Below are 10,717 nucleotides of genomic sequence, written 5' to 3' on the forward strand. Positions count from 1 at the left end.
TTGCCAAAACTGTAATTTCTTATGATATCACTTTTTAAATTAACTATAACGAGTAAACAAGTCAACTCAAAAGGTAAACGACGAATCTAAAAATTTCTTATAGAATTTACCAAATGTATCTGTAAAGCCAACGAAACTCTCACTTCAAATTCTCTCTGTGGCTCTTTTTTCCTCTTTTCTCGTTCCCCTCTACTTCGTCTAGGGTTTATCCTCTATCTATCCGCCGATTCCTATACATACACTTTTTGATATATATATATATATATATATACTCTCTCCACTCGCCTTGGCTTTCATTTCATTCACCGGCACGAAGCAAACAAAGAAGAGGAGAGATTTAGCAGTATCCACCACCACCACTACCACCATGTCTTTGAGACCTAACGCTAAGACTGAGGTTCGTCGTAACCGCTACAAAGTGGCGGTTGATGCTGAAGAAGGACGGCGGAGGAGAGAGGACAACATGGTTGAGATCCGTAAGAGTAAGCGTGAGGAAAGCTTACAGAAGAAGCGTCGCGAAGGTCTTCAAGCTAATCAGTTACCTCAATTCGCTCCTTCTTCTGTTCCTGCTTCATCCACTGTTGAGAAGAAGGTAAATACTTGTAGGGATCTGGAATTGATTTTGAGGATTTGTACTGTGTTTGTTCTCTCTGATTGTAACTGATTAGATCGATTCCGATTTTTTGATTTTGGTTTTTTTTGGTAAAGTTGGAGAGTTTGCCTTCTATGGTTGGAGGTGTGTTGTCTGAGGATAGAGGCTTACAGCTTGAAGCCACTACTCAGTTCAGGAAATTGCTTTCGATTGGTAATTTTTGCTATGTTTGCATGTGGTTCTTTTTTTAGTATGTTTGTATTCGATTTGGCAATTTCTTGAAATGAATCGATGGTTTTGAACTTTGGCAGAGCGTAGTCCTCCAATTGAAGAGGTTATTGATGCTGGTGTTGTTCCTCGCTTTGTGGAGTTCCTCACCAGAGAGGATTATCCACAGCTTCAGGTTTGGTGGATCCGTTATTATGTATCTGTCTGTCATATTTGCTATAGGATTATCATCTGATACTAAATACTATCTCTGTGTGTGTTCTGTGGTTTCAGTTTGAGGCTGCTTGGGCATTGACAAACATTGCTTCTGGGACTTCAGAGAATACAAAGGTGGTCATTGAACATGGTGCTGTTCCGATTTTTGTTCAACTGTTGGCTTCTCAAAGTGATGATGTCCGTGAGCAGGTAAGATATGTTGTGTCTATTGTCTTTTCTCACGCCGGAGTCAACTTTTGTTTGTTTTCGGGAGCAAGCATGTTCTAAAGTTTGTTTTCTTGATCTGTTCATGTGTAAGGCTGTTTGGGCATTAGGGAATGTTGCTGGTGATTCTCCACGGTGCAGAGATCTCGTCCTTGGTCAGGGAGCTTTGATACCATTGCTCTCTCAGTTGAATGAGCATGCTAAACTCTCAATGCTGAGAAATGCTACTTGGACCCTCTCAAACTTCTGCAGGGGAAAGCCACAGCCTCCTTTTGACCAGGTTTGTCTCTCATTCCACTCTTAATCTCTCCCCAAATATCAAGGAATTTTTCTCTTTAATATCTGTGATCTCTTAATAACAGGTCCGTCCAGCACTTCCAGCTCTTGAACGCCTGATTCATTCGACTGATGAGGAAGTGTTAACGGATGCGTGTTGGGCTCTCTCTTACCTTTCCGATGGCACAAATGACAAGATCCAATCCGTCATTGAAGCAGGTGTTGTTCCTCGACTCGTCGAGCTTCTCCAGTGAGTTTCAAGTCCCAAGAGTTCATTGTTTGTTTGTTTGTATAATGAATGTTATGTGTTAACTGTTAATGAATATTATCAAATTTTATTTTGTTGTAGGCACCCATCACCATCTGTGCTTATTCCTGCGCTTCGTACTATTGGTAACATTGTCACTGGAGATGATCTGCAAACACAGGTATGTTTGTTCTTCTACAGTGTTGTTCATTCCTATTATCCAGGATACATAGTCCAATGTTGATGGGAATAATGAAACACCAATGGCTTAGAAAGCTGAATCTGAACTTGTTGATATGACATTTGGTTGTCATAAGTTATTAAGTAGCTTTTGATTGCCCTGCGAATTTTAGGTGATATCTGGAATGGGATTTGTCGTTTATTCGTAGATTTTGTTTTCCATAGTTACCCTAGTTATTTCTATGATGCCTAATGTCCCTTGTGGATAGTCATAGACTAATATAAGGCAATTCTCCTCTAGATGTAAAATGCTATCAAAAAATCTCAAACGTTTACTATTTCTCACTTATATCTCTTTCTTCTTTGGTTGGTTTTGAGCTGATGAATTTTTTTTTTTTGCAGTGTGTAATTAGTCATGGTGCACTCCTTAGCCTTTTGAGCCTTCTGACTCACAATCATAAGAAGAGCATAAAGAAGGAAGCTTGCTGGACAATCTCAAATATCACTGCTGGAAACAGGGACCAAATTCAGGTGAACATTTTCTGAAATTGTTGTTTTTGTTCAGCTTGTCAGTTTCTAATACTGTCGAGCGATCCCATGTTTCAGAAGCCTTTTGTTGTTTGAAAAAAGTTGTTGTGTGTGTTTTATGCTCGATAAATATTCTTTTGGTAATGCAGGCTGTATGTGAAGCTGGTTTGATTTGCCCTCTTGTCAATCTGCTTCAAAATGCGGAGTTTGATATAAAGAAAGAAGCTGCATGGGCAGTATCAAATGCCACTTCGGGTGGTTCTCCTGACCAAATCAAGTAAGATTATCCGATATTAGGCCCATCTTTTCTTGATCTCACCACCTTTGAAATCTTTGCTTGCTCTCTTTCGAATGGTCAGTTATATTCTTTCCTTTTGTGTTTTAAGGTACATGGTGGAACAGGGAGTTGTGAAACCACTGTGTGATCTTTTGGTGTGCCCTGATCCAAGGATCATCACTGTATGTCTGGAAGGATTGGAGAACATACTGAAAGTCGGGGAAGCTGAAAAGGTCACAGGAAATACCGGGGATGTAAACTTTTATGCACAGTTGATCGATGATGCTGAGGGATTAGAAAAGATTGAGAATCTGCAGAGTCATGACAACAGCGAAATCTATGAAAAGGCAGTGAAGATTCTTGAAACATACTGGTTGGAAGAGGAGGATGAAACTTTACCACCAGGTGATGCCGCTGCACAAGGCTTCCAGTTTGGAGGTACTGATGCAGCCATACCACCAGGTGGATTCAACTTCAAGTGAAGGTAAAAAAAGAAAACTCATAACTTGGGAACTATTTAGTCCTGTCCAGATGTCTGAGCATTTGAAGCCTAGACTAGGAAGCCAGAGTAAAGTAAATCTGTGGCTTTGTGTCTTGCTTTTGTAAAATCTGTGAGTCTGGTTTTGTTTCAACAGGAGCTGAGCATGATGAGTCTGAAGAGTCGAAGCAGCTTATTAAAGAGTCTGGGGGGCACTGGTTGAAAAGGGTCTGATTAGAGAGTCTGGTCTTCTGTGTAAAAGTCAGATGGGGGTGCCTTAAGTCTGGCCTGGTCTGGTCTGGTCTGGTCAGATTCCGTGTCAGTGGTTGGTGGGTTTGAGTCATGAAATAAGCTTTGTTGTGGGGGGGAGTTGGGTAGGAGTCATCAAAGGGTAATTTATTTTTATATAAGGGGAAATTTGGGAGAAGGGTTTATATAAGTTTTTTAAAAAGTGTGATGAGAAGAAATGTGTGTCCTCTCTGGGTTTTGTTACATTTTGTACTACACAACACTGCAAAGTCAAACATAAAAAAGTTGGTCAAACTTCATTTGGTCTTGTGGGTGACATAAAAGCCCAATTGGTTTGTCTCTTTTATTTGTTTTTTTTAATCTGTTTTAGTGCGGTCCAGGTCATTTTGGGCTATGGTCTGCATTTGCACGCGTATCCATATTAAAAACATATGTCCATAAATCGATGCTATTAATGGTTATCGTCAATTTCAAGTAGGGTTTTCAATTATAAAAAGACATCTTAATGTTTTAGTGCGTAGGTAACCTTGAACCAAAAAATATCTCGATACACAAAATCGATTACACAAATTTGAAGAGATGGATTTCCCCGCAGAAAAAAAAAGGTTTAAAGAGTGTTGATTTAAAAACATAACAACAATTTTTGAATTTTTTTTTAAAACATTCTCATAATTCTGGATAAATTGTGAAAAGTTCACACAAAAATATCTAAAAGACAGAGAGTAAAAAAAAGTGCATGCATGCTCTAAGCCCAATTTAAGAAACACAACGTGGCATACAATCGAACTACTAAAACAGAAACAAGCAATTCAAGTAACAATTTGTGCGCCAGCTTTTGAAAAAAATTCAAATTTTGGTACCAAGAAGATAGATATTAAAAATCCCTCCTTGGATTGTTGTTATTACTTCATTTCATTTGGTAAGTAACAAAGCTGTAAAAAAGAGTTTCCCTCTTCTTTTTTTTCAGTTTGTGGTTGTTTTATGTTTTTTGGCGGGTGGTCAGAGAGTAATAAAAAGGCCCGCTCGAGGGTAAAAGAGTAAATAAGAAATAGAAATCTAGGGTTTATTAGTCCCCGCCTCCTCCTTTATTATAAAAAGCCTCTCCGTTTGTTTTATCCGTTACTCCTCTGCGGCGTCTCTCTCTCTCTTCCTTATCATCATCTTCACTCTCTCTCTCTCTCTCTGTCTCTCTACGCTTCACAGAGCCATCCGAGGTCTCTGATCGCTCTCTCATTCTCTCATTTCCTCTGTTTCTTAAGCTTAAGCTTAAGCTTGAAGAGAGGGTTTCTATCATTCTCAACCTTTGCTTCTCGTGGATCAATGTGAGTTTACTTGATCATTTTGATCCTTATTTTTACTTACTTGTAGTTGTTGATCACGTTTACTAAACTAGTGAGTTTTGTGTTGTAGATGTCAATGACGGAAGAAACAAAGACGAAGCTCGAATCGGCGGGAGATTCGTCCGATGTAGACAACGGGAACTGTAGTAGCAGTGGAAGCGGAGGTGATACGAAGAAGACTTGCGTTGATTGTGGAACTAGCAGGACTCCTCTTTGGCGTGGTGGCCCTGCTGGACCTAAAGTAAGTATTGATCATGATCTCTCTGTTTTTGAAACCCTAAAAATCAAATCTTTGAGGTCTCATTTGTTAGATCTAGTCTAATAGGTACCTTAAAAGTACACTCAAATGTTGGTTAATCTTTTGTTCTTAGCTCTTTTTGCTAGTGGGTTTTTGCGCATTGATGTGATCATGTAGTAGGTAGCATTATTTAGGTAGGTAAGGATTGTGTTAGTCTAAAGATCATAGAAGAAGAACATAGCTAGATGATCCGTATTTTTTTTTTTTTTTGATTCTGTGTTTGATATATTATGACCTGTTTGATCAGAGGTTAATTGTAAACAATTAGTATTAGGTTAAGTTTTTGTTCAACACTGCTTATGATGATGCCGCCGTCATATGCTCTTTAACTTTAGATCTGCTTGTTCTCTCTGGTCTGATCATGGTTTTTACTTTGTTTGCAGTCATTGTGCAATGCGTGTGGGATCAAGAGCAGGAAGAAGAGACAAGCAGCTCTTGGAATTAGACAAGAGGATAACAGGATCAAGAACAAAACTAGTAACAATCTCAACCTTGAGAATCGAAATGTCAAGATCGGCAAAGGTGAACCAGGAAACGTCAAGGCTAGGATCATCAAAACAGATGCTGAGAATTACAGTAGCAGTAACAACACCAACAACAACAACAGCAACAGCAGCAAGAAGAATGTGAAAAGGGTTAGTAGATTTTTGGATTTCGGGTTTAAAGTTCCGGCGATGAAGAGATCGGCGGTGGAGAAGAAGAGGCTATGGAGGAAACTTGGTGAAGAGGAACGAGCCGCAGTACTTCTCATGGCTCTTTCTTGTGGTTAAGATTAGTTTCTTAACTCCTTTTTTTTTGGTCTGAATGGTTTGAGGGAGAAGAGATTTAGGGGAAAATAAGTTATTAGTAGGGAAATGATGAAGAGAAGAGGTTTTATTAATCCTAATTATATCACATAGTATATGTAATTCAGTCGATATTGTTTTTAGGTAAGCTAATGTTATAATATGCATCTTACTAATTTAATTATTCGTTTAAACTCTTTGTCTAGTTGATTACTACTAGTTACTACCGTTAATTTCTACAAAAGCTGTTGAATTGAGATATGTAATCTCTATATCTCTCGCGCATAATCTTTTCAATTTTCTACTTTAAAAAGTACCTTAATGTTCTTTTTAGTTCTAAAAATGTGAAATTAAGGATATTTTTGTCACTAATTATCATGATTTTTCTTCTTTGTCAACAAGTTATACTTATATTAGAATGATGTGAATATAAACATTTTGTTAATAACCTTTACCCCAAAATAAATTACAGCTGTTGTTCACGCGATCTAGAAGCGCGTGATCTCAGAACCAAAGACAGCTATAAACAGCTCATGATGTCTTTTGGGCTTTTCGTTGAATGAAATGAATATAAAAAAATCAGATTTTGATTAGAACCTAAAATAAAATAAAGAGTCGGTGATTGAGACAATTGCGCCTCTCTTCTCATTTTCTTGCGATTCTTTTTTCGATTTCTATGTCCCACTATTTTCTTTTTCTACAATACAATATATAAAAAAAGTTATATAAAACATTTTTCTGGCTCCCAAAAACTCTAAAATCGAATTTTATACAACTTTCATGTTTCTCATAGTCAATAGCATTTCTAGATTAAAATTTTGCGGCTACGGAAAAATTTATGATAATGAAGAGGCGTTAAACCACTATCAAGTAGTATACTATCAACTAGAGGATTCTGTGTACACTTGCATGCAAATAGACCACCAATGTGAACATGTTGAAAGACAATAATGATTGTAAGACTAGAATCCGCGAATCCATGTGTATGATGTGTTCACAAGATATGTTACTAAAGAGTTTTGAGAATTTTTGATAGATTAAAGTTTTGTAACAAAAGATTACAAGGTTTCTTTGGGAGTTTAGTGAATCTACACAAAAGACATTGATCCTAATTAATGTTAACCAAGCTAAGAGATTCTCCAAGTAAAGTTAAAAGGAGTTTCAAATTAAAATAAGACAAACTTAAAAAGGAGTTTCTGATTTAACGAAATATGTACATGTGTGTTTTACAAACACTAAAATTTAAGTTTTCTATAGGTTTGTTACCTACCTCGCTTAAAACAATGATTAAGAAAAGAAATAAACTTAAATGAGAAATTAACCAATAGAAGACTTGATTGATATGATCTTTATTGCTTGATTTTTGGTAAAGTAAGGGAAATGTGAAGTTCTTTATATATTTGGACAGCTTGAGCATGTAATGATTTATCTTCAGGAGTCTCTTGTACATGTAGAAGGTCCTTCAAGTCGTCTCCAATAAATTTTGAAAATAGTTAGTTGTTGGCGTTTTAGTGCGATTAGATTCATATTAACGAAAGTTTAGTATTCGATGAGTTCGCTTAATTTTATGTAGTTCAATATTGGATGAGTTCGCTTAATTAGATTTGAGTCGTGTCCAAATTGTGTGAAAGAAACCTAACTCAACAGTAGCCATTGGTGATACAATCAACTAAACCTAACTCAAATCTCTGGTCTGACTCCAAAAGAGTGATAGCAACCAAGATAGGACAATTTAAACCCAAAAAAGAAAACCAAGATAGGACAAAAAGCATTATGTTTATATTTCCGTTTCTGATCATTTATTTAGTAACACATTTATTATCTTTGTTTCAATCGCTCTAATCCACCAAATTTCGTTGTCGGAATATGTTACACTGGTTTTTAGAACAAAACATAATTAATGTTGTCGTAAAACTGAAACATCAACTTAACAACATCGGATGCTCGACGTCGACGAGCGTGTAGGCCCAAAAGCACACCTATAGCAGTTTTGGGCTTTTCCCTATATCAAAAAAGAAAGTAGGACCAAAATATAGCCTCGACTGGGTTTATTCACACTACTCATTTACTCACTACCTCTGTGTGTGTGTGGCTCATGATCCTCTTCCTCTACATCATATCTTCAAAGTTTCGTCTTTATTATAGTCATGAAGTAATATGTAACCTTGTATTAGGGTTGTAAATTGGTCTGTCCATAACCAAATGGGCATGTCTATTTGGGCACATACAATTTATGGTCATTTATGTGTCAAGACCCAAATACACCCGCACCCAAATATGTCCAAACCAAATAGGACCATGACCAATTGGTCTGTCCATTGGTTGCAGATTGAAGCAAAATTCATAATCTCATAAACTCATAATTATAAAGCTAAAGGTTTATAAACTCATAATTATAAAGCTAAAGATTTATAAATTCATAATACACTCATAATACACTCATAATACACTTATAATACTCATAAATACACGAAGAAAGAGAGAAGCGGCGAAAAAAAAAAAAAAAAAATCCCCCAAATAGTAAAAACCCTAATTTTTTAGGATTATTGGACAGCCCACATCCAAACTAGTTTAGACAATATATAAATGGACTAAATTGGTTTTAGGCCCATTTGACCGTTTTAAATTTGGTAATAACCAAAACCAGTCCAAATTAATTTGGACCGGACAGCCCATGGTTTTAGAGACCAATTGACATCTCTACCTTGTATGATATAGTTAATGTTATACGACAGCTATTTTATATCTATACTAATATATAAGAAAATGATGCTTTTTATTTTGTCCTTTTAAACCAAACTATTGCGTCAGCTAGTTTGTTGAGATTGGAATATTTTAAGTTCAGAAAATAAATTGAAACCCAATTATTCAAAATATTTATTATCATTATTATTGTAACGAAAGAGTTACATTCACTAAACACAAAATTTGTTAAAAGATAGAAGTAGTAGTAGTACATTTATATATGATTTCTACTTGTACAAAGCAAAACAAAAAAAAGTAGTAAAAATATAGAAGAAACAATAATGTAATCGTTTCAATATTGTAGTGTGAAGATCTCTCTCATGCATAGCCTTCAATCTCTACCTTCTTCTTCTTCTTCTCTGCAAGGATCTGAGGAAAATCTTGTGATACTAATATAAGCTACTTCGACTTCCTCTACATATCATCTTCTTCTTATTAATCGGGGGTATTGCTATATTATTGTAACAAAAAACAAGTGAAGATTAAGACAAAAGTAAATCCGTAAGTGAATCTGTTTCTTGCATCGGATCCGGACATAACAGATTGCGGCGGAGGGTTGTAGTAGTAAAACGGAAAGTACGGAACGATAGGGTTTGGAGGAGGAGTGAAAGGGTAGTTTCCTCCGCTTTTAGGGGGTGGATAGACGTAGCCACCGCCGGAGGAAGATGGTGGTGGACGGTAAGAGCCTGATTGAGAAGGAGGTGGGTAGTAGTAGTATGGACCGCCACCACCACCACTACTACCGCTGGAGCTAGGAGGTGGAGGACAGACTGTGGTGGTGGGAGATGGAGGCGGCGGAGATGGGTTTGAAGGCGGTGGAGGAGAAGGGGTTGGTTGACAAGGGTTGTCACAAGAAGTGCACATTGTACAGTCTGCGATCTGAGATGGTGACGTCAGTGTAGTAGTGATGAATGTGAAGAAGAGAAAAAGAAAAAGATGGAATGTTCTGAAAGTTTTCATTGTCGGATGAATCTGGAGTTTGTGTCTGGTGAGAGAATCTGAGTGAATTTGAGGAAGAAGGAAGAAGAAAGAAGAAAGAAGGGAAGAGGACAAAGAAAGAAGTATGAAGCTAAGCACAAGTGTTTTTGTTTGGTGACTCTTTTTAGAGTGAATCAGTGGAACGTGTTAGATTGTGTCCCAACACTATCTTTTATTTCTCACCATTTGTAACCAAAAAAACTTTATAAATATATACGTCATTTACAAATTTTCAAATTAAACTATATGTAAATATATATATACATATAAATATATATATATGTATACACAAAATCACATGCATAGTTTTTATAACGTGTGAACTCCATTAATTTATCGCTTAAAAGTCACGGAAAGATCCAAACTATAGAGAAAAATTAAGGTTAATATATATTTGGTATTTAGAAGTACATAATAAAAAGTAAAAACAGTAGTCAATGTAAACCAATACCACTTTTACTGAAGTTTGAAAATCTGAAAGCTTCGATATATATAATCTATAATACTATGTGATTTGACGGAAGCCACATATATACTATTACATTGTGACATCAAAATAATTGATCTCGATTTCACTTACACAATGTTGGAATACTATTTTCTAGTATTAAAGAAAATCTTGTTTATAAAACTACAAAAGCCTAGTTGCGTAATTACGTACTGCATGTGTATACAAATATTTGGATGGTTCGTATCGTCGTAACATTGTACGTATGATATTTCGATCGTATTTTTTTTTTGTTTTTGCACGGTACGTGGGTGGGTTTTATTGAACTATGTAGTCATTTTCCAAATGATGAAACGGGGTGAGTGCAGAGCACGTGGACAAATGATGACGGTTAGATGAAAGAAGGCTCATAGGATCCGATGAGAACGCGAGGGCACGTGCATGTCGGCTCGTTTATCAGTAGTAACTCTTTAAGTTTAAGTGTGCCTTTTTCATATTTGTTCGGATCTCTCTATCCTTTTTAAATGTTTCTTGTAAAGAAACGAGATTAAAGAAACGAGATCACGATTTATGTTTACTCCTTCGGACTTCATTTTGTGAGTTAATGATTCGTCAGATTTGAAGCTTGTAAACGAGACTAATAAATTA

The 10,717-nt window shown here is 36.5% G+C and overlaps 3 protein-coding genes across 3 annotated transcripts; 2 read left to right on the top strand and 1 right to left on the bottom strand.

The window, feature by feature from the left end:
* Window positions 1-68: 68 nt before the first annotated feature.
* On the top strand, window positions 69-3,774 carry LOC104732019 (importin subunit alpha-2). Its single transcript, XM_010451544.3, has 11 exons — window positions 69-592; window positions 709-805; window positions 904-995; window positions 1,094-1,225; window positions 1,335-1,520; window positions 1,603-1,766; window positions 1,866-1,944; window positions 2,346-2,474; window positions 2,621-2,748; window positions 2,858-3,232; window positions 3,384-3,774. Exons 1-10 carry the CDS (start codon window positions 368-370, stop codon window positions 3,228-3,230), a joined length of 1,605 nt encoding a protein of 534 aa, XP_010449846.1. The 5' UTR covers window positions 69-367; the 3' UTR covers window positions 3,231-3,232; window positions 3,384-3,774.
* Window positions 3,775-4,586: 812 nt separating this feature from the next.
* Window positions 4,587-6,142, top strand: LOC104732020 (GATA transcription factor 17). Its single transcript, XM_010451545.2, has 3 exons — window positions 4,587-4,797; window positions 4,886-5,056; window positions 5,497-6,142. Exons 2-3 carry the CDS (start codon window positions 4,886-4,888, stop codon window positions 5,881-5,883), a joined length of 558 nt encoding a protein of 185 aa, XP_010449847.1. The 5' UTR covers window positions 4,587-4,797; the 3' UTR covers window positions 5,884-6,142.
* Window positions 6,143-8,762: 2,620 nt separating this feature from the next.
* LOC104732021 (uncharacterized) lies at window positions 8,763-9,759 on the bottom strand. Its single transcript, XM_010451546.3, has one exon. The coding sequence runs from the start codon at window positions 9,601-9,603 to the stop codon at window positions 9,100-9,102; it is 504 nt and encodes a 167-aa protein (XP_010449848.1). The 5' UTR covers window positions 9,604-9,759; the 3' UTR covers window positions 8,763-9,099.
* Window positions 9,760-10,717: the final 958 nt, after the last annotated feature.

Source organism: Camelina sativa, chromosome 12 (genome assembly GCF_030686135.1).
Source record: "Camelina sativa cultivar CO46 ecotype springtype chromosome 12, ASM3068613v1".
NCBI classification, from domain to species: domain Eukaryota; kingdom Viridiplantae; phylum Streptophyta; class Magnoliopsida; order Brassicales; family Brassicaceae; genus Camelina; species Camelina sativa.